Raw genomic sequence first — 23,712 nt, 5'->3', positions numbered from 1 at the left:
CAATTGCAGTCCAATGCCACCTTCACGGCTTCCAAGTGTGTCCCCAGGCTGTCCACATGGGGCCGTCCTCAGCAACAGTGACTGGCCTCCAGGTGAGGAGAACTCCAGAAGCAGGGCACCAGGTCGGTCCAGGCCAGCCCGGAGAGCAGAACGGGTCAGGCACACTGCTACCCCAGGAGCAACAGGTGCAGAGCTTGTGATTGTGACGATTAGACGTTGGAATCATCCAAAGTCTTCGCAGGCGTTGGTGTCATCTGGAATCTTCGTAGAGGCTGGTTCTGAACTGGAGCTGGCACATTCACTGATTAGGAACAGGAATTAAACGGAGAAGGATGTTCAATGCATTTCAGGCAGAGATGACCATGTGCATTTGTTATCGTTTTATCAGAGACGACTGGAGTACAAGGTTATGTGAATGCAAGGCTGAAGAAATGTGTTTTTAATCTGGATTTCAACTGAGCAAGTGTGTCTGAACCCCAAACATTATCAGGAAGGCTAGTCCAGAGTTTAGGAGCTAAGTGTGAAAAAGCTCAACCAAACGTGACTTTCTTTCTTTCTTTGTTTCTTTATCACTTTCTTTGTCGGTGTCTTCTTCTTTCTCGGTTTCTTTCTTTCTATTATATTCTATTCCCTTTTTCTATGCTATGATTATTACTAGTTTATGATAATTGTATTATATTATCGTCTATGGAATTAAATTATTTTCTGTTCTCCTCCTTTACATCATTATATTCAATTTTATTTTATTCTATTACCTTTAGTTCATCATTCTACTATATTCTCTTTTTAATATTTTTTTTTATTACTCTGCATTTTTGTTCATGTTTTTGTTTATTTATTTGTGTTGTTTGTTTGTTATATTTAATTCTTTCTTTCTTTCTTTCTCAGGGTTATGTACCATTCTTTGTGAGTGCTACAGCCGGGACGACAGTGTACGGAGCATTTGATCCTCTGATCGCCATCTCGGACATCTGTAAGAAGTATAACGTTTGGATGCATGTGGATGTGAGTACAAAGTTATTCAGTTGCTGTTGAAGTGACTGTGTGCTGATGTAGTGACTGTGTGCTGATGTGGTGACTGTGTGCTGATGTGGTGACTGTGTGCTGATGTGGTGACTGTGTGCTGATGTGGTGACTGTGATGGTGTGGAGACTGTGTGCTGATGTAGTGACTGTGTGCTGATGTAGTGACTGTGTGCTGATGTGGTGACTGTGTGCTGATGTTGTTACTGTGTGCTGATGTAGTGACTGTGTGCTGATGTAGTGACTGTGTGCTGATGTGGTGACTGTGTGCTGATGTTGTTACTGTGTGCTGATGTAGTGACTGTGTGCTGATGTAGTGACTGTGTGCTGATGTGGTGACTGTGATGGTGTGGTGACTGTGTGCTGATGAGGTGACTGTGTTCTGATGCGGTGACTGTGTGCTGATGTTGTTACTGTGTGCTGATGTGGTGACTGTGTGCTGATGTGGTGACTGTGTGCTGATGTGGTGACTGTGTGCTGATGTGGTGACTGTGTGCTGATGTGGTGACTGTGCTGATGTGGTGACTGTGATGGTGTGGAGACTGTGTGCTGATGTGGTGACTGTGTGCTGATGTGGTGACTGTGTGCTGATGTGGTGACTGTGTGCTGATGTGGTGACTGTGTGCTGATGTAGTGACTGTGTGCTGATGTGGTGACTGTGTGCTGATGTGGTGACTGTGTGCTGATGTGGTGACTGTGTGCTGATGTGGTGACTGTGCTGATGTGGTGACTGTGATGGTGTGGTGACTGTGTGCTGATGAGGTGACTGTGTTCTGATGCGGTGACTGTGTGCTGATGTAGTAATTGGGTGCTGAAGCGGTGACTGTGGCAGATGTGGTGACTAGGTGCCGCTGTAGTAACTGGGTGACTGTACGCTGATGTGGTGACTTTGTGCTGATGTAGTGACTGTATGCTGATGCGGTGACTATGATGGTGTGGAGACTGGATGCTGATGTGGTGACTGCGTGTTGATGTGGTGACTGTGTGCTGATGTGGTGACTGTGCTGATGTAGTGACTGTGCTGATGTAGTTACTAGGTGCTGATGTAGTGACTGTGTGCTGATGTAGTTACTGTGTGCTGATGTAGTGACTGTGTGCTGATGTAGTTACTGTGTGCTGATGTAGTGACTGTGTGCTGATGTAGTTACTGGGTGCTGATGTAGTTACTAGGTGCTGATGTAGTGACTGTGTGCTGATGTAGTTACTGTGTGCTGATGTAGTGACTGTGTGCTGATGTAGTTACTGTGTGCTGATGTAGTGACTGTGTGCTGATGTAGTTACTGGGTGCTGATGTAGTTACTGGGTGCTGATGTAGTTACTGGGTGCTGATGTAGTGACTGTGCTGATGTAGTGACTGTGTGCTGATGTAGTGACTGTGCTGATGTAGTGACTGTTTGCTGATGTAGTGACTGTGTGCTGATGTAGTGACTGTGTGCTGATGTAGTGACTGTGTGCTGATGTAGTGACTGTGTACTGATGTAGTGACTGTGTGCTGATGTAGTGACTGTGTGCTGATGAGGTGACTGTGTGCTGATGTAGTGACTGTGCTGATGTAGTTACTGTGTGCTGATGTGGTGACTGTGTGCTGATGTGGTGACTGTGTGCTGATGTAGTGACTGTGCTGATGTAGTGACTGTGTGCTGATGTGGTGACTGTGTGCTGATGTGGTGACTGTGTGCTGATGTGGTGACTGTGTGCTGATGTGGTGACTGTGATGGTGTGGTGACTGTGTGCTGATGAGGTGACTGTGTTCTGATGCGGTGACTGTGTGCTGATGTAGTAATTGGGTGCTGAAGCGGTGACTGTGGCAGATGTGGTGACTAGGTGCCGCTGTAGTAACTGGGTGACTGTACGCTGATGTGGTGACTTTGTGCTGATGTGGTGACTGTATGCTGATGCGGTGACTATGATGGTGTGGAGACTGGATGCTGATGTGGTGACTGCGTGTTGATGTGGTGACTGTGTGCTGATGTGGTGACTGTGCTGATGTAGTGACTGTGCTGATGTAGTTACTAGGTGCTGATGTAGTGACTGTGTGCTGATGTAGTTACTGTGTGCTGATGTAGTGACTGTGTGCTGATGTAGTGACTGTGTGCTGATGTAGTTACTGTGTGCTGATGTAGTTACAGCACACAGTAACTGGGTGCTGATGGGTGCTGATGTAGTTACTGGGTGCTGATGTAGTGACTGTGTGCTGATGTAGTGACTGTGTGCTGATGAGGTGACTGTGTGCTGATGTAGTGATTGTGCTGATGAGGTGACTGTGTGCTGATGTAGTGACTGTGTGCTGATGTAGTTACTAGGTGCTGATGTAGTTACTGTGTGCTGATGAGGTGACTGTGTGCTGATGTAGTTACTGTGTGCTGATGTAGTTACTGTGTGCTGATGTAGTGACTGTGTGCTGATGTGGTGACTGTGTGCCGATGTAGTTACTGTGTGCTGATGTAGTGACTGTGCTGATGTAGTGACTGTGTGCTGATGTAGTGACTGTGTGCTGATGTAGTGACTGTGTACTGATGTAGTGACTGTGCTGATGTAGTGACTGTGCTGATGTAGTGACTGTGTGCTGATGTAGTGACTGTGTGCTGATGTAGTGACTGTGCTGATGTAGTGACTGTGTGCTGATGTAGTGACTGTGTGCTGATGTTGTTACTGTGTGCTGATGTAGTGACTGTGTGCTGATGTAGTTACTGTGTGCTGATGTAGTGACTGTGTGCTGATGTTGTTACTGTGTGCTGATGTAGTGACTGTGCTGATGTAGTGACTGTGTGCTGATGTAGTGACTGTGTGCTGATGTAGTGACTGTGCTGATGTAGTGACTGTGTGCTGATGTAGTGACTGTGTGCTGATGTTGTTACTGTGTGCTGATGTAGTGACTGTGTGCTGATGTAGTGACTGTGTGCTGATGTAGTGACTGTGTGCTGATGTAGTGACTGTGTGCTGATGTAGTTACTGTGTGCTGATGTAGTGACTGTGTGCTGATGTAGTTACTGTGTGCTGATGTAGTGACTGTGTGCTGATGTAGTGACTGTGTGCTGATGTAGTGACTGTGTGCTGATGTAGTGACTGTGCTGATGTAGTGACTGTGTGCTGATGTAGTGACTGTGTGCTGATGTAGTGACTGTGCTGATGTAGTTACTGTGTGCTGATGTAGTGACTGTGTGCTGATGTAGTTACTGTGTGCTGATGTAGTGACTGTGTGCTGATGTAGTGACTGTGTGCTGATGTAGTGACTGTGTGCTGATGTAGTGACTGTGTGCTGATGTAGTTACTGTGTGCTGATGTAGTGACTGTGTGCTGATGTAGTGACTGTGTGCTGATGTAGTGACTGTGTGCTGATGTAGTGACTGTGTGCTGATGTAGTTACTGTGTGCTGATGTAGTGACTGTGTGCTGATGTAGTTACTGTGTGCTGATATAGTGACTGTGCTGATGAGGTGACTGTGTGCTGATGTGGTGACTGTGTGCTGATGTAGTGACTGTGTGCTGATGTAGTTACTGTGTGCTGATGTAGTGACTGTGTGCTGATGTAGTTACTGTGTGCTGATGTAGTGACTGTGTGCTGATGTAGTGACTGTGTGCTGATGTAGTGACTGTGCTGATGAGGTGACTGTGTGCTGATATAGTGACTGTGTGCTGATGAGGTGACTGTGTGCTGATGTAGTGACTGTGTGCTGATGTAGTGACTGTGCTGATGAGGTGACTGTGTGCTGATATAGTGACTGTACTGATGTGGTGACTGTGTGCTGATGTAGTGACTGTGTGCTGATGTAGTGACTGTGCTGATGTAGTGACTGTGCTGATGAGGTGACTGTGTGCTGATGTAGTGACTGTGTGCTGATGTAGTGACTGTGCTGATGAGGTGACTGTGTGCTGATATAGTGACTGTGCTGATGTGGTGACTGTGTGCTGATGTAGTGACTGTGTGCTGATGTAGTGACTGTGCTGATGTGGTGACTATGTGCTGACGTGTTCACTCTATGACATGGTATCTAATGTGTTGAGTGTACATGTCATGTGCAGGCTTTGTGAAGTGCTCCATGTGAGCTGTCACTGCTGGCTCATCATCACTGCATCACTCTCTCTACCCTACCAAATATCGACATCCTGTTGCATTCTCCTGACCCTGAACTCAGCTCTGCTGACTGTTAAACAGAATCGTCGTCAGTCAGTTCTACAGTGGTAGCAGTTTTGAATCTTGTATTGCTGTGCATTGGCCTTGATGAAGCACACTCTTGGTAAAAAAATAAAAATAAAAAAAAGAGAACCAAAATACTTATCCATCTTTTGGTAAAAATAAAAGTTGAAAATGAATACATGAATAAAAGAACAAAGGGAAAAAATAAACACAAACAAACAAATAAATAAATAAACACTTATATAGTTTCCGCTATGTAGTCTTTTATTGTCTTTTATCGCAGATTGGAACGCAAAATATAAAAAAGATAGCAATTTTCTGCTTTGAAGGCTTCAATATCATTTCTATCAATAGAAAAGAGTTTGAATTCTTGAATAGTTTGCTTTAACAGCTTGCTCTCGAGTGATAAACAATTCTTTAAAAGAATTCAAAATAAAATTGTATATATAATGTATTATAATCTCTCTGGCAGGAACGGACGGAAATCAAATGGAAGAAACATGATTTTTACATCAGATGAATTATTCCTTCAACTATTCGGATATTGTGTTATGATCAAATGCTCGTTCTAAAAATAAATAATTTTCCCTACCACCAATCAAGTTGTTAATATAGCTTAACGTTTTTATATGAGGTGAAGTCAATGTTCTAAATGACTCACCTTGGAGGAATAATTTAATTTAATAGCTACCAATTACTAGCTATTACTCTTCGTGTGTGTGTGTGTGTGTGTGTGTGTGTGTGTGTGTGTGTGTGTGTGTGTGTGTGTGTTCTATACTCTTGAGACCAATGAGTATAATAACAATGGTTTATTGCTTCATTTTACTGGTGGGGCAGGGCTTTGTACCCTGTGGCCATTTCAGCAGTTGTCACACACACACACACACACACACATACACACACACACACACACACACACACACACACACACACACACACACACACACACACACACACACTTTACATCAGCCAAGTGGTGGAATTGCTTCTATATGGGATTATTTCAAGGAGGAAAAATTCTACTTTCAAGCATTAAACCCATTCGTACTCTTTTTATGGTCACTTTTCCTTTGTTATTTAGGGAAAATCCTTGGTTTAAGCATTTGATTTTTTATTTTTTATTTTTGTCCCCACTTTATTTTTTACGTAATCTTCAGTCATTTCAAAATTTCGAAGAGTTACTTTTAATTTACAACCTCGACTCTTACATTATTTTAAGAATCATCAAGATGTGGAGTTTTGACTATATATATATATATATATATATATATATATATAATTCAAAATAAATTTTCATTTGTAATTTTTGAATTGTTTGTGTTGAACTTGCAAGGGATAAGATTTCCTTTTTTTTTTTTTTTATTTAAATCAGAACCCGAAAATGTCAGATTTCTACAATTCAGAACCCTAAATACCTAAAAAAAAAAAAAAAAAAAAAAAAAAAAAAAAAAATTACATTAAAAAATTAAATCTCACAAATACAGATTTTCTATAAATTAAGTAGACGTTTGGTCCATCTCAACATTTAGATGTTGAACACAGTCGTCTGCCACACTCACGCCATGACCTTGATGGGATTCCTAGATGATTTTTAGATTTTTAGTTTTAGGGTTATGATTTTTTACTGATATTTCAAAACTCAAAAAAAAAAATAAATAATAAAAAAAAAAAATAGGTAAACATGTAAATTTATTAAAGACAGTCCAAAAAAAAACAAAAAAAAAAACAAACATTTAATGCGATGTGTCTAAAAATTAAAATAAATGTTGAAATTCTTTCCTCAGCTTCCAAGCTGTAGTGCAGACAGACCTGGAAAAGTTATATTAGGGACATATTAATATTACATTCGGAAAATATACTGTGGAAATGATGGGTATTTTGTTGATAAAGTGAACACAGCATATAACACATTTCCGTTTTCGATCGTTTTTAGACATTCACTTATTTGAAAAGCTGAAAATGAAAAGCTGAAAAGCTTATGAAATTGTAAAAACTGGAAAGCTGAGCATAAACGACTCTGAAAACGTTCTGAAAAATCTTAATAAGTCCTGAAAATGAAGGGCAAGAACTGTGGGGGGGACAAAACCATCATTCAACAAACAGATAAATAAATGAATCAATCCCTCACAAATCAGCATGCGTTAGAGAACGTGTATAAGGGGATTAGTTTGTACTGAAACCGTCCTGAGCTGTGGACAGGTAGGCTAGTGCATGCTGTGACCTTCACACAGAACATTTGGGAGTTGACTGTAGTGCCGTGTCAAGCAGTCTTGTTATCCGTGTTCTGGAGTGTGTTAACCTCCTGGGTTTTCCTCTGCAGGGCGCCTGGGGAGGGAGTCTGCTCATGTCCCGGAAACACAGATGGAAACTCAACGGCGTCGAGAGGTCAGCGCCGCAGATCAGACGCTATAAATCATAAACTCATCTCTCCCATTCCCTATATACAACATGTCTAATTACACTATTTACCATTGACCCAGACTTTTTTTTATATAGGTATAATAATTTATTTATTACGACGACACACACATATACCATCAAAGGTGGAAGAGTGTTACTGCATTTTACACCACAGCTCAGTGAACTGATTTCTTGAACTTTCAGTGACATGGATAGTACTTCCAGTTGTAAATGCCTGTTGTGGATCAGGTGGTAGAGCGGGTCGTCCACTAATCGTAGGGTTGGCGGTTTGATTCCCGGCCCACGTGACTCCACATGCCGACGTGTCCTTGGGCAAGACACTGAACTCATACCACCCCGATGACAAGCTAGCGCCTTGTATGGCAGCTCTGCTACCATTGGTGTGTGTGTGTGAATGAGAACCAGTGTAAGCCAGTGTAAAGCGCAAATCTAAACCAATGTAACCGGTCTAAAGGGCTTTGTAGAACCTCTAAGCACTATCTAAGTGCAGACCATACAAAAATGTCATTGTTTAACAAATGAAAACATATAAACGTTGATATGCTGAAAGATTTCTGTGAGGAGACGGTACCGTTTCGTACCGTTTCATGGAAGGAGTCTCCAGTGTCAGTGCTTTGTAACAGCTTGGTTGCGACTGCTGTGACGTAAGCAAGAACAGGACGTTCCATAATATTAAATGTTCCTGTGTCGTGATGTGTCGTTGATTAGTACGTTAGAAATTGGAATCGTTGGTGAATCGTAATCGCCGTGGTGTGAGAGGAATAAACGCTTCGGGACGCGCGGTTACAGGAAAGCATATCGATAATAATAATACTCGGGCCTCAGGGAGAAATCTGGCTTGATTTGCTGTCAAATGACTGATGTTGAGTTTCTATCCTGCCGAGAAGTCTTCGCCTGAGGCCGTTCAGCGTGTTTAACCTCTGCGACTTTTGGGAGAACAAAAGCAGTGTGTAATTCAGCTCATGCGATAAGAAAACGTTTACTGTAAGCATGTGGACTAAATGCAGCTGGACATGCAGGAATGGATTTAAACTAAGTCTAACCCAAAATCCTTATCAAATTATTCGTCTATATTAGGATTTTGCTGTATTTGTTGACATTAGGTTGTTTTGTCGACTAAACTCCACAGAACCATGGGTAATCCACAGAACCATGGGTAATCCAGAGAACCATGGGTAATCCCACACGTTCTGTCCTACTCCTTATCATTTATTATCATTATCACTTTGCTTTCTAAAAATATATATATATATATATTATAATCCTTTTAGAGAGTTAGGTAATCTGAAGCGCAAAAGATAACCATGTGTTGTATGATAATTCATTAAATTGATTTTCTTTCAATTCGGTTTGCTTTCATTCATTACGTTTCTTTAGGGACTGATACAATAATTGAAAGTATTGCAAAAGCGTCCAAAAATATCCAAAAAAAAGAAAGAAAAGAAAAGAAAAAAAAAAAGAAAAATCAACTGAAAAATGCTTGAAAATTCAACTCTGATATGGAAAATTTTGGAAAATAATATTGTGTCCACTAGGGCCCCCCGCCCCCCATTAGGCCCAGAGTAATATCATCGTATTTTAAAAATTATATTTGACGTTACTTTTAAAAAATAAAATAAGATAAAACACCAAGCAGGAAATTAGAGTACAAGAATCATACTCACTTAGAGTAAATTTATGCTAAAGTCAAGGCTTTTGTTGGTAGATATATTTTGATATTTATATGGCCTTTGTCGTACTCTCATGAGCACTACATATATTATATCTGAAATGCTGAATCCTCGCCAATAGAAATTGATTAAAATGATCAACTAAAAGTTAAGTGAATCAAATTGAATTGCGTTGTATGAAGTTTGATTTACTTTAAAGGAAATCGAGTGGCACTGAGCCGACCTTCCTGATCCACAGCGAGAAAACACTTCCCTCGGTATGTTGCACTTTGCTCTTTCAGGGCGAACTCCATGACGTGGAACCCTCATAAGATGATGGCCGTGCCCCTGCAGTGCTCGGCTTTGCTCGTCAGAGAGGAGGTGAGGAGTGAGGTCCGGTGAAAAAAGAAGTCATGACAACATCTCCGTATTGTCCGTCGTTAATGATTGTGTTTTATTTAGGTGGGATATTTTGGGCTCTGTGTTGTTGCAGGGTTTGATGCAGAGCTGTAACCAGATGCAGGCGTGTTACCTGTTCCAGCAGGACAAACAATACGACCTGAGCTACGACACCGGAGACAAGGCGCTGCAGTGTGGACGCCACGTTGACATCTTCAAGCTCTGGCTCATGTGGCGAGCTAAGGTACACACGTACAGCGAGATTTAGCCACGGAGAACTTCCTACACACATGTACAGTATATATATATATATATATATATATATATATATATATATATATATATATATATATATATATATACGCTAATCAGTGTAAAATTGGATTGTTTGATGGATGTTACAGGCTAACATGCTAATAGTTTAAGCTGCATACCTAATTTCCATAGAACATAGAACTAAATCTTAATTCAGATGCTAGTGTGATTGTAACCTCTCATTAGCATAGTGGAACATGATTGGCTCTTGGAGCTGATGCAGCTCATTATGTCACAATATCACTGTGATATGTTCAACATTAATCATAGAGAACACTGCTGTGTAGAACCCTACAGCACCGTGCTTTATTATCAGAGAACCTGTTCAGGAAAACAAAAACCTTCCGTCCTTCTTTCTTTCTTTCTTTCTTCTATTTATTTCTCGTTTCATTTCTTTCTTTCTTTCTTTCTTTCTTTTTTCTTTCTTTCGGTCTTTCTTTCTTTCGATTTATTTCTCATTTCTTTCTTTCTTTCTTTCTTTCTATTCATTTCTCATTTCTTTCTTTTTTCTTTCTTTCTTTCTTTCTTTCGATTTATTTCTCATTTCTTTCTTTCTTTCTTTCTTTCTATTTATTAATTTCATTATTTCTCCTTATTTTTTCTTTCTTTATTTCTATTTATTAATTTAATTCTTTCTATTTTCTCATTTCTTTCTTTCTTTCCTTCATTCTTTCTATTTATTAATAATTTAATTCTTTCTCTTATTTCTTTCTTTCTATTCATTTCTCATTTCATTTCTTTCTTTCTTTCTATTTATTCATTTCATTTGTTCTCTTTATTCTTTCTTTCTATTTATCTCATTTCTTTCTTTCTTTCTTTCTTTCTTTCTTTCTTTCTTTCTTTCTTTTTTCTCATGTCTTTCTTTCCTTCATTCTTTCTATTTATTAATAATTTCATTCTTTCTCTTTTTTTCTTTCTTTCTTTCCTTCTTTCTTTCTTTTTTCTTTTCTAACTTCCTTCCTGCATTTATTTGTTTTTATTTCTCTCTCTCTCTCTCTCTCTCTCTCTCTCTCTCTCTCTCTCTCTCTCTCTCTCTCTCTCTCCTCACAGGGCACTATTGGCTTCGAGGCTCAGATAGATAAATGTCTCGAGTTGTCTGAATATCTCTACAACAAGATAAAGGACAGAGAAGGCTACGAGATGGTGTTTGATGGAAAGGCAAGTTCTTCCATCTGATATTTTAATATTTATCATTTACTTTGCTGAGTCCCCCCCCCCCCCACACACACCTCTCCTTTTTTTCTGCATGAAAAAAGCCCATGAAACGCCCGGGGGAATGAGCAGCACTCGCAGCACTCGCAGCGCTCGCAGCAGTATTTATATAAAGTCATTCAGTGTGTCAGTGCTGATTGTGAGCGCGTTCCCTTTCAGACAGCAGGGGAAGCAGGCCAGGCTAATCTAAATGGAAATGATGCTTGTTGGCAGCGTGGCCTCTTCACAGGAGCACGGCCTGCGTGAGGTTTATAACCCTGATGGAATCGGAGCAGGACGTGAGACACGGGAAAGGAAATGCAACGTTTTCATTTTAAATCGTGTTCTTATTATTTATTTTTTTTACGAAAGCCCTGAAGCTGACAGAGTGAATTCAGAGTTCAGAGATGCTGCATAAATAATAATGCCTGGTCAGCTGTGAGTCACAAGCCATGTTAAATAATAGAGCTTTGTGTGTGTGTGTGTGTGTGTGTGTGTGTGTGTGTGTGTGTGTGTGTGTGGACAGAGTAGTGTGTTATGGCTGCCTCTTACCGGTGCTGCCCTCTAGAGACACACAATAGGGCTGAGTGGCTATAATGGAGTTTAATGTCTCTCTATGAGGTACCTGCTCCATAACACACACACACACACACTCCCCCATCCTGAACAGCCCGCCTTATTGTCTGTGCATGAATTGGTCTTTTGATTGAACAGATTACACGGCAGCTCCAAAACTGACAGCGACAATTATTCTCATTACGAGGCAGCCAGTGAGTGGCGAGGCTAATCACGCCACCTCAGCCTCCACACGTTTGCATCTCAATGAGCTTCATGCTTAATGGAGTGATGGATGTGTGTGTGTGGGTGTGGGTGTGTGTGTGTGTGTGTGTAGTTTTTATGGTCGAAATGATGAATTGGTCTTCATGTCATTGTTCTTGTCGTGTGTGTGTGTGTGTGTGTGTGTGTGTGTTCTTGCAGCCTCAACACACCAACGTGTGTTTCTGGTACCTCCCACCCGGCGTGCGCTACCTGGAAGACAAAGTGGAAAAGATGAAGCGTCTACACAAGGTGAGTTTAAAGGAGAAGTGGAATTAAAACGTTCAAGTCGAGGTCTCGTCACTGGTTCAGATACTTAACAGGTCTCCAGTTTTGACTATGGTGCTTTTAGGATTTATTCTTTATTATTATTATTATTATTATTATTATTATTATTATTATTATTATTATTATTATTATTATGCTTTAAGGTCTATGCGAGATTCTCGCTGTCGCGATATCTCAAGAAAGAGTGATTGACGGTTTGTAAAAATTAATGTAAAATTATGGTTGCAGCCAGTTCATTCGATTTGGGAATCGATTCATACAGGGTCAAGGTCACAGCAAGGTCAAGCGTCTGAAACAGTTTTTTTTCTGTAATAGCTTCCTTCCTGTTTGTCATGCAGAGATGTTACTTACTTACACGGTCACGTTCAGGAACTCGAGGCCCATTTTCTGGCTTGTCTGGGATTTTTGTCATTGGTCTGTCTGGCCGTCCATCTGTCAGTCTGTCTGTAGGGAGAAACCAGGAGCTAAATGTAGAACGTGTGTGGACTTAGTATGCTTGCTACAACAACAAGGTGGCTGGATTACATTTCTGTGCTGATTTTAAGTGTATCTGAGGCATACAAATTAGTTCTAAGAAGGACTAGACTTGTCGGCAGTGGACAGTGGAGTCGTCCCCGTCCGGTCCTTGTGAGTTTATGATATGATGTTTTTCTTTTATCGCCCCTGAACTGTGGAATAGTGTTCCACTGAATCAAAATCTAAATTAAAAAGGTACTTGATTAAATCGGCGTATTGTGCCTTTTATCTTGCCGCACTGTGTATATGTACTTAATTTATGAATGATTTTTTAGAAGATAAGATGCTTTTATTGTCTCTGTTTGGAGGAAGCCAGCAGATGCCGAAAAGAGTAAGACAAAAGATCTAAAATAAACGAGACAAGTAAAAACTTATGGAAATGTCGGTAGAAGTAAAATACAGGTATAAAAAAAAAATCACACAGATTTCTTAAGGTGACTTACATAATTATAAGTAAAGCACTTTCAGACTTGAACAGAAGGAGAAGAAGAAGGAGAGAGGAAGAAGAGGAGTGGAGGAGGAAGAAGAAGAAGAAGAAGAAGGAGAGGAAGGAGAAGAAGAAGAAGAAGAAGAGATGATGAAGAAGAAGAGAGGAAGAAGAAGAACAGAGGAAGAATAAGGGGAATAAGAAGAAGAAGAAGAAGACAAGGAGAAAAAGAAGAGAGGAAGAAGAAGAACAGAGGAAGAAGAAGGGGAAGAAGAAGAAGACAAGGAGAAGAAGAAGAGAGGAAGAAGAGGAAGAAGAAGAAGACATGGAGAAGAAGAACAGAGGAAGAAGAAGGGGAAGAAGATGAAGAAGACAAGGAGGAGAAGAAGAAGAAGAAGAAGAAGAAGAAGAAGAAGAAGAAGAGGAAGACAGGAAGAAGAAGAAGACAAGGAGAAGAAGGGAGGAAGAAGAGGAAGAAGAAGGAGAAGAAGAACAGAGGTAGAAGAAGGGGAAGAAGATGAAGAAGCCAAGGAGAAGAAGAAGAAGACAAGGAGAAGAAGGGAGGAAGAAGAGGAAGAGGAAGAAGAAGGAGAAGAAGAACAGAGGTAGAAGAAGGGGAAGAAGATGAAGAAGCCAAGGAGAAGAAGAAGAAGGGGAAGAACACAAGGAGAGGAAGAAGGAGAAGAAGAAATAAACAAATTATTTATAATCACCATCATAGATCTTAATTATATAAAATATATAAAAATAAATCTAAATTAACAACAACAACAACAACAACAATAATATAAAATAACAATAACTATTGTTGTTGTTGTTATTGCTATTATTATTATTATTAATATTATTATTATTATTATTATTATTATTATTATTATTATTATTATTAACCCTGAAGAAGGAGTAAGCGGTAGAAGATGGATGGAATATTATTATTATTATTATTATTATTATTATTATTGTTGTTGTTGTTGTTGTTGTTGTTGTTATTATTGTTATTATCATTGTTATTATTATTAACCATGAAGAAGGAGTAAGCGGTAGAAGATGAATACATTATTATTATTATTATTATTATTATTATTATTATTATTGTTGTTGTTGTTGTTGTTGTTGTTGTCATTATTATTATTATTATTATTAACCCTGAAGAAGGAGTAAGCGGTAGAAGATGGATGGATTATTATTATTATTATTTTTATTATTATTATTATTATTATTATTATTATTATTATTATTATTAACCCTGAAGAAGGAGTAAGCGGTAGAAGATGGATGGATTATTATTATTATTATTATTATTATTATTATTATTATTATTATTATTATTATTATTATTGTTATTATTATTAACCCTGAAGAAGGAGTAAGCGGTAGAAGATGGATGGATTATTATTATTATTATTATTATTATTATTATTATTATTATTATTATTATTATTATTGTTATTATTATTATTATTATTATTGTTATTATTATTATTGTTGTTGTTGTTGTTGTTGTTGTTGTTGTTGTTGTTATTATTATTATTATTAACCCTGAAGAAGGAGTAAGCGGTACAAGATGGATGGATTATTATTATTATTATTATTATTATTATTATTATTATTATTATTATCATTATTATTATTATTATTATTGCCCTGAAGTTATTTAACTATAACGGCACACCCTGAAGTGTTTATTCCTCTTAAACCACAGCAACTCGGCAACGATTACAATATATGATTCATGACTTGCGTTACTATGCATTGTCTTTTACTTTATATGCATGATCTGTTTAAATGAATTGAACATGGAACCAAATGAACTCCAACCAGAAAACCTGTTCTGCATTATCACATCTATTCCCATTTATAAGTCGCACACTTGCTTTAAAAATGAAGAAAAAAAACCCCCACAAATCTAATAGAATGGAAAATACAGTAACCCCGAGAGACGTATAATGTATTATTGAGAGATATTTCTCTTCGATTTTATTCTGAGATCCTATAAATCTGCACAGCATTGATTATTCTTTTCCTAGACAGAAGTGACAGTGAGGAGCATTTTCTAATCTCTTCTTCAGAACCTCAGATTCGCTCGAGCCCAAGCTTTTTGTCATGTGCTTATGGCTTGTGATTTAACGAGATCATGTTCTCGCCGTAGCGTAGCAGGCGCTTGTTAAACGGAAAGGCGATGTGATGAAAAATGGACTCCGGGGGTTTTCAGAGTGCGACCCGAGTCACATAACAAAGACAAAAACCACCTACTCGCACTTTTTCTCCAGATGAGAAAAGTCCCAGAGTCACATTTCTGTCAGAAGCCTTTAAACAGATGCCACAAATGAAAAATGACACGAGACATCCGTACAGAATAATTTACTTTCACCAGGGCATTGCAAGATTACCCCTGCACGTCTCTCTGCAGATACAGCGCCGCGTGTCTGCTGCTAAATTTAGCCCCTCGCTCTTTCCTGTGCCAGACACAGCTGTCCTGAATCAACGCAATCGCCCTGTTCTCTGACGGATAGACCAGACAAGCAGTCAATAACTTCAGCCTCGAACCATCACCCATCCCCCATCACTGTCACGGCTCAAATGGAAAATAAGCACCACTTTAACTCACAAAGTCACTTCTTTGGCTGCAATCGTTCTTTAAAGATACAGATCTTTAAACTTTTAATAAACTTTCAAGAGGTGGGTTAGATTGGTCTGTCAGGTCTGGTGAACATGAGTGTGCCGAGGGTTTCCTGACGGCTTGCTGGATATTTCAGGTTTCGAGAAGAGGCATTGGTACGGAAATGACAGTTACATATATAATTGTACGATGTTTGCTAAATGGTAAATAAGTACTCGAATCTGATTGGTCATAATGTGTCGATTCAATTCCAATAAAAGCAGCTCGGACAGTAGTGCTAATACGTTACCGTTTCTATAGTAACACCTTATTCACATGGACACATCGCATCTTCTGTAAGGAGATGTTTATTAACGATTATGGAAGGAGTCTCCAGTGTCGGCGCTGTAACGTGACGCTTGGAGTTTACGCTTTGACGTTTCTCAGTGACATGACAAGCGGCTTTTTTTCTTTCCTTTTCTTTTTTTTTTTTTTCACCTTATTAACCTCGAGAGATAAAAATATGGGGTGGTGAGGGAACAACTGTTTCTAGCTTATAACTAACTTGTCTCATGGATGTTCCACAACATTAAATGTACTATTAACAGATAAAAAGTATATCGTTAATAAGTAAAAATGGTCATCTTTGGCAAATTGTTGCGGTATAAGAGAAATAAGACACTTTAGTACAACTTGTTGAATATTTTCTGGCACTGAGTGTTTAGTTCCTTCGTGTAAATCTTATGTAGCATTAACAACATGGTCAGTGATGTTTTTAAAAATATATATATATTTTGGAATGATGTCAAAAACCATCATCCAAGCAGACCGAGACATCTCTACTCACCTGTCAATCGTGTTACCTGCCGATTCAAAAAGCTCCGCCCTTTAACGGCTGACATTCAGTAGTCAAGCGTGGGTGGGGGCGTGGCTTTGACTGGAGAGTTACAACAAACGTCCTACAAAACTCTTTACTGTATGTTTAATTACGCTATTAGCATTCAGTAACTGGATATGTAGCCGACTTAATAGTTTGCATGGGCACAAAAGAAATAAATAATAAAATGTAAAATAATATAAAGTGCTGCATCGAGTGCTATTTTATAAGCTGCTTTTATAATAATGAGTGTGGAAGCCATATTGTTATATCTTAATGTGATAACGGCAGGTAGGACTATTCATACAGTAATATACTAGTGATAAACTACAGTCCTCGCCCTTTTCTCATTCATATACCATGTGTTAGTGATTCATGTTTTGAACGATCACTTATCGCTTCGTTTATATCGTATTACATTGAACAGGAACAGGGTGGGGGGGGGGGGGTATTTCTTTCTTCAGTCCGCATTTTCTATCCCGGATTTTTTATTTTATTTCATTTCATTTAAATGAAGGGCTTAGTGGTTAGCACGTACGCCTCACACCTCCAGGGTCGGGGGTTCGATTCCCACCGTGGCCCTGCGTGTGTGGAGTTTGCGTGTTCTCCCCGTGCTGCGTGGGTTTCCTCCGGGTACTCCGGTTTCCTCCCCCAGTCCAAAGACGTGCATGGTAGGCTGATTGGCGTGTCTAAAGTGTCCGTAGTGTATGAATGTGTGTGTGATTGTGCCCTGCGATGGATTGGCACCCTGTCCAGGGTGTACCCCGCCTCGTGCCCGATGCTCCCCGGGATAGGCTCCAGGTTCCCCGTGACCCTGAAAAAGGATAAAGCGGTAGAAGATGGATGGATGGATGGATTTAAATGAAGTTCTTGTGGACTAGACAGAATTAAAAGCTCAGTCTTGAATGCTTCTACTCACGATAAAAAAAACCCAGGGCTTATGATTACTAATGCTCCATTCATACACAAATACACAGTCACCGTATAAAAAACTATGAAGTGTTACTATATGAAAGTAAATACAAGTCTCACAACTTGCTCTGTCTGTACTATATAGCTTCTTGAGGACAGCGGGATTCGTCACACAGAACAAACAAAATCTTATGTCTTAAAGGGACAGTACACATTTTAACTGTTCCAGACTTGAGCACCTGCATAAAAACCCACGTCTGAATCTGTGCGGCGTTCCCTATGTAAACATCGAGGTCATTTTTTACATAAAGTCATCGACTCGTAGTCTAAATCAGCAGCTAAACCAGTAGCTAAACACCACCACTACCTGCTATTCACCTTAATTTTTTATTTTATTTTAAATGGACTTTGGTGGTCCTGTTGATTGAGAAACTCTTGACACGGCGTTAAATGCTTTTTCCTCAGGTCGCTCCTACGATCAAAGCTCGGATGATGGAGTACGGCACGACCATGGTGAGCTACCAGCCGCAGGGAGACAAAGTCAACTTCTTCCGCATGGTCATCTCCAACCCGGCCGCCACCTTCGAGGACATCGACTTCCTCATCGAAGAGATCGAGCGACTCGGACAGGACCTGTAACGCTTACGACATCTCGATGTACAAAATATTTGTTGTGAATGTACGGTAATTTTATTGCCCCCCCCCTTCTTTAAAGTCTAATATAGCTGAATATATTTAACGTCAAAAAGTCCGTATTTAAGTATCGTAGCACCACGTGTCGTGGACGTCTTGGTCCGAAGCCCTGTAGAAGTGTCCATGTCCGCTCCTGTCTATGTCAGCGTAAGCTTTACATGTGTGGTGTGAGCGTGAAGAATTATTTGCTTCAATCCTGTGCAATAGGGCGTAACTTATAGCGGACCAGATATTCTAAGTGCCAGTCGTCACTATAGATATATAAGAAGGAAGGACATTTATTTAAACGGATGTATGAGAGAGAAAAAGAGAGAGAGAGAGAGAGAGAGAGAGAGAGAGAGCACTTTGGCTTACCTCAGTATTGCCTTTATATTCACAGGCAGCATTTGAGTGTTGATAAGTAGAGAATACAGTAGAAATGTAGTGTTTAATTCCTGCTGGAGAACAACTCTTGTGTTAATATTAAACCTAGCACAGGACATAAAGAAGCTTTATCTAGAATGGTTTTAGAGTAAACGGCTTTTATCCAGAGAGAAAAAGAGTAAGCGGAGGAAGATCTGAAGCAGGCTGAACCAAAAGGTCTTAACTAGAGCGGTAATAATGACGAAGCAGAACTTTGAGAGAATCATTTATTCTGACCGGCATAAAGCGTTTACTCCAGACTGAATGGATGAATGAATGAATGAATGAATGAATGAATGAATGAATGAATGAATAACCCCCATCTGAATAGTACTTTACTGATGTAAATATTTATTAGACAGGCTGAGCATATCAGTGCAACGAAGCAGCTAATGTTTGGATTTAAATTCTAAAATCCGAGTTTTTTCAGCTAGAAATCAATTTTATGCCTGGTCTTAGTGCAAAATCAGTTTTGGACTCTTTGGTGCGACCGCCTTACAAGTTACAACCACAAGAAGTGGTTAGACGGTCATAAGCCCTTTTGGTGCAGTCGGCTCCTGGAGATCTTCTGCAGCCATGTGTAAAATAACTAAAGGCTACAAGGCTGAAATGTCAACAAAGGAGACTTTATATCAAGAAAGAAGTGTGTGGAAAACTAAAAGAAGAGCTCATAGTTGTACAATGTCCTTGGGTACCCTAAAAGGCTTTTATAAAATGCTATTATTATTATTATTATTATTATTATTACAACCGGAGTCTGTACCTGAGGCAGAGAGTGAAGTGAAGTTCTTTCTGACTAGATGATGTTGATGTCTGTACTTCATGTCTGAGAGTGTTTGTCTACAAATGTTTGTCTGAAAGACACCAGAGGTGTTGAATCCAGAGCAAAGCGCTTGTATCCAGCGCACAAAAGACTTTTCTTTTGCGACCAAGAAGTAGACAGCATTAATCTTAAGTTAAAATAGTTAGCAGGTTCTGACGAAGAGCCGAAATGTTGGTGAATAATCCAGTAAGTGTAGAGTAGGTGTAAGTATGTGAGGTCTGTATCTTTAGCAGACAGCAACAAATACCAATAGATCTTCACACACACACACACACACACACACACATATATATATATATAGATAAATATATATACGCAGGCGCAAAGCGATGAAACATTTCATTCTTATCGCAGGATCAGTCATCTGTTCCTGTGAATAATTCACTCTCACATACATAAGCATATAGTATATTGTAGTGAATTAGTGTATTAGTGAGTTTAAATCAACCTATAGTCATGAAGCAAACTATTAGCGATATTGCTAAGTACATGCACCTAGACCAAAAACAATATCTGAAACAGTTTCATAGTTTAACCTGGAAATGTATATCATTTAGTGATATCACTCAAATAGAATCAGATAAGCTCAATAAGATTCAAGGTGTCATGAGGACTCTGGAGATTTCACTGCCACACCAGCAGAGGGTGCACTCATCCGAGTACCAACTCTCACCAGAGTACTTCCCGTTTACTTCCTGGTCTTAGAGTAAATAAGCATTCATTCATTGCGAAGTCTTGCCAAAAATGCACCGAATTAAAAAAATAAATAAATACTGGGATAAGTGAGAGACTTTAATAATTTAGTATGAATATCTAGTATATAGTAATTTAGTTATTTTGTTTGTTTATTTATATATTATTGCTAATGGTATTATTTATTTATTTATTTATTTTATTTTTAAAAAAAAAATTCCCCTGCCAATCTGCTGCCCACACTCCAGTCCAGTAGGGGGTGCACCTTAAGTTGGTTTGCCAACCACCATTAAAACAAGAAGAAGAAGAAGGCTTGCCAATCCCAGTGTTTACTTAAGCTCCAGGACCGGTTATTGCTGATTACATTTATGTGTCCTCAACCGTTTTGTTTATCGGACTTATCCATTGGTGGATAGATGGATTGCGCTTTCACTTTGTTTTCTGTGAACTTTATTAAGCCTCTAACGAATGGATCCTCGCTCTACATCCGAGTCTCCATTCTTTCAGAAGATTTTGCCTACGACCATCAATCGACAGCAACCTCCCAAGGTCAGTTATTGGGAACAACTATGGAGGAATTAAATCAGAGTTTTCCGGGCCACCATAAGATGGATCCACTAACCTGACACCATACGTGTCTACTGCTAACCTGGAAGTCAACTCGCCCAAACCTCCACCATTTCCCATACACAAAGTTCATCAAGAACTTTTGTTAAAAAAACAAAGCGATGATTCAAGGCACGTAAAGGAAATTAGCAAAAACAAGGATCTGAACTCGGGGATTGGGAAGACTTCGCAATAAATGAAGGTCTACAAACTGCTTAGTTTCTATAAAAAATCAGGAAGTAACCATCAAGTGGATGGGTCTGGTGAGAGCGACCTCTGGTGGTGGGGAGGGAGGAGTATCCAGTGTCCTTAATCTCCGTAGCACTTAGTTTAACATCTGTGAGTTTTCCATTTCCCGTCCACTCCAGCGTTAGAAATTCAACCAGTCATAAAAATAAATAAATAAAACATTTAATAAGGTTATTCTTGGTCATGATCTGTAAATGGACTTCTTGACTAAGCACATATCTATGTGAATACATCCATGTACTGTATATAAAAGAGTCTATTTGTGAGGTAAAATATTATTTTCTCTATTCAAAAATAACATGTAATTGTAATACTATATATAATATATATACTCATTCTGCTTATGTATACATGATTTATGTGTATAGTTATCTGTGAAGGAACAGGCTTTCGTTTAACTGCATTTTTTTGTGCTACGAAATACTAATCTAAGAAGAAAAAAAAAATGTTTTAGACTCCAATGACGTGCAATTCCAGCGATTATGGAAAGCCATTTCTGAACCGAAGTCGGTTATCTTTGTGCCCAAGTGATCTACTTGACATTATGTGAAAATATGTCATTTTTGTGCATTTGTAACTGTATTGCCTTAGTATTTATTGCCGGTATTGTCTTGTTCTCTGCCTGGGGAACTTTGTGCACTTTAGATTTCCTGTAAGTCCAGTGGATGTTCATAGTTTTGACCGTTTTTGATGAAACTGTGATTCGTCTGACCGTGTGCTTGTTTTTGGATTTGGATGAAAAGTCACGTGTGATGTTTAAATTTGCTTCGGGGTTTTTGCGTTCGTAGTTCGCTAAAACACATTGTCGCTACCTATCTGTATCCTTAACATGTACAACGAATGATTTTCCTCTTTTTTTTTTTTATTTTCATGGAGGCGTATGTAAGGTCTGTCCTCGTTCTGAATTAGCAAGCCGACCCTAAATAAGTCGTTAAAAAAAAAGCCGTGGTGTCCTGGGCATGTTCTTTATGTTGTCTCTTTTAAAAAAAAAAAATACATATATATATATATATATCTTTTTTTGTTTTCTCCTCCTGCTGCTGCTGCTGCTGCTGTTGCTGCTACTATCGGGCCTGCAAGTCTTTGCATGTGCATGAACGCTTTGCTTTTCCAAGCCTGTGGTGTACAATATTTACCCAAATATCTACTGTGTGATAGTCTTAGTGCTGAATGTATAGCTTCGCTTTAAATGTAGTGCTTTGTCGCTAGCTTGATGGCTCCATGTAGTAGTGTCGCTTCAAACATATTTATCCGCTAAGCTAGCATGCTCTGTGTGGCTAGAAACCGTCTGCTTCTTCTGCGATCTAATCTCTATCTCTCTGTCTATCGCTCTATTGTCGTCTCTAATGTTAGTCTGTGTAGATCTCCAGCATGCCTATTTATATATATATATATATATATATATATATATATATATATATATATATATATATATATATATATATATATATAATATAAAATATATATCTCTGTAGTCTTAATCCTTTCCTCTATTGCACTCTGTCTTCCTGTACCTCTTACTCTTTCTTGCTAAAGCTATGCCCCTGCAAGCAGCATTCAGACCTTTAAGGGCAGTGCGCACTCGCTCTTTAGCAGCTCGGTGCCCGAGGAACAACAGCTAGACCTTACATGAGCTTTATCTTCATCCGACCGGACAGGCTCAACATCGTTTTATTGGTTAAAGCTAATGTGCGTGTCTGATTTGAATTCAGAGGACGTTTGTAAACCAGTGTGTCAAAACGGATTATAATACAGCCTCCAGTTTTCTTGAAAATTTACTGTATGTGACTGGGAAATCACGAATAAATATTCTTGTGGAAACATTGTTCTGGAACGGAGTGTGTTTTAAAGTCATTTTACACACATCTCAGAGGAATGGTTTGCTGAAAAGTCTCTTTTTTTATTTATTTTTTTTCTTTTTTATAAACGTTTTACCACTCAGCAACTAGAGTCAAGGCGTCTTTAATTTTTTAACTGAATCTTGCTAATAAGTCATGGAAGTTATTCTCTGTCTAGACACGCTGCTGGAAAAGGAAAAAAAAAAAAACAACCGAAACCCTCATAGAATTTGTAATGGTTATAATGGGAATTGTATTGTTTTTAATGGAAACTGTAATGTGGTTCTCTACTGGAAATTGGTGGCATGTTATGTCTGGTGGATATCATTAAGGACCGATGATGGTAATGGTTTTAATGGTTATCTAATGGTTTGTAATGGTATTTGTAGTGGAAACCGTTAGAATGCCTGTGGGGGTTTTTTTTCAACAGGGTGCATGTGGATATTTTTGAGAATGTAATTTTTTACTCCTCTGTTTGCAAAAAAAAAAAATCCTGTTTGAACGATTGCATCTTCAAAAATATCTCCATCCACAGAAAGAAAAAAAAGCCGTTAAACATAAACCGTTATGTCCCTGGTCGGTGGGTGGGTGGGTGGGTGGGTGGGGTGGGGTGGGGTGGGGGTGTGGGTGGTGGGGGTCAGAACCCAAAATGGCCAAAAGTTCAAAAACGAAAAAACTAAAACTACTGCTTAACTTTATACTCTAATACAAAGTGTTTACCTGGGATCCAAGATCTCTGTTCTCACCACAGGAGCCGTGAATTCAGAGCACTGTGTATCGCAATCTGGCGTCTGAGCGTAGGGCTTCATAAATAAAATGCCCACATATTAGCGAATAAC

The 23,712-nt window shown here is 39.2% G+C and overlaps 1 protein-coding gene across 1 annotated transcript in view; it reads left to right on the top strand.

Moving 5' to 3' along the window:
- The window catches only part of gad2 (glutamate decarboxylase 2), a 33,604-nt gene extending 10,745 nt beyond the window's left edge, over nucleotides 1-22,859 (top strand). The window contains exons 10-16 of the mRNA XM_017481773.3: nucleotides 889-1,005; nucleotides 7,480-7,544; nucleotides 9,532-9,610; nucleotides 9,723-9,872; nucleotides 10,994-11,101; nucleotides 12,113-12,202; nucleotides 18,035-22,859. Of these exons, the coding sequence (XP_017337262.1) occupies nucleotides 889-1,005; nucleotides 7,480-7,544; nucleotides 9,532-9,610; nucleotides 9,723-9,872; nucleotides 10,994-11,101; nucleotides 12,113-12,202; nucleotides 18,035-18,208 (783 nt within the window). The 3' untranslated portion in view covers nucleotides 18,209-22,859. The remainder of the gene's footprint in view (nucleotides 1-888; nucleotides 1,006-7,479; nucleotides 7,545-9,531; nucleotides 9,611-9,722; nucleotides 9,873-10,993; nucleotides 11,102-12,112; nucleotides 12,203-18,034) is intronic.
- The last annotated feature ends 853 nt before the right edge of the window (nucleotides 22,860-23,712 follow it).

Source organism: Ictalurus punctatus, chromosome 1 (genome assembly GCF_001660625.3).
Source record: "Ictalurus punctatus breed USDA103 chromosome 1, Coco_2.0, whole genome shotgun sequence".
NCBI lineage: Eukaryota > Metazoa > Chordata > Actinopteri > Siluriformes > Ictaluridae > Ictalurus > Ictalurus punctatus.
This window is presented reverse-complemented; position numbering and strand designations above follow the sequence as displayed.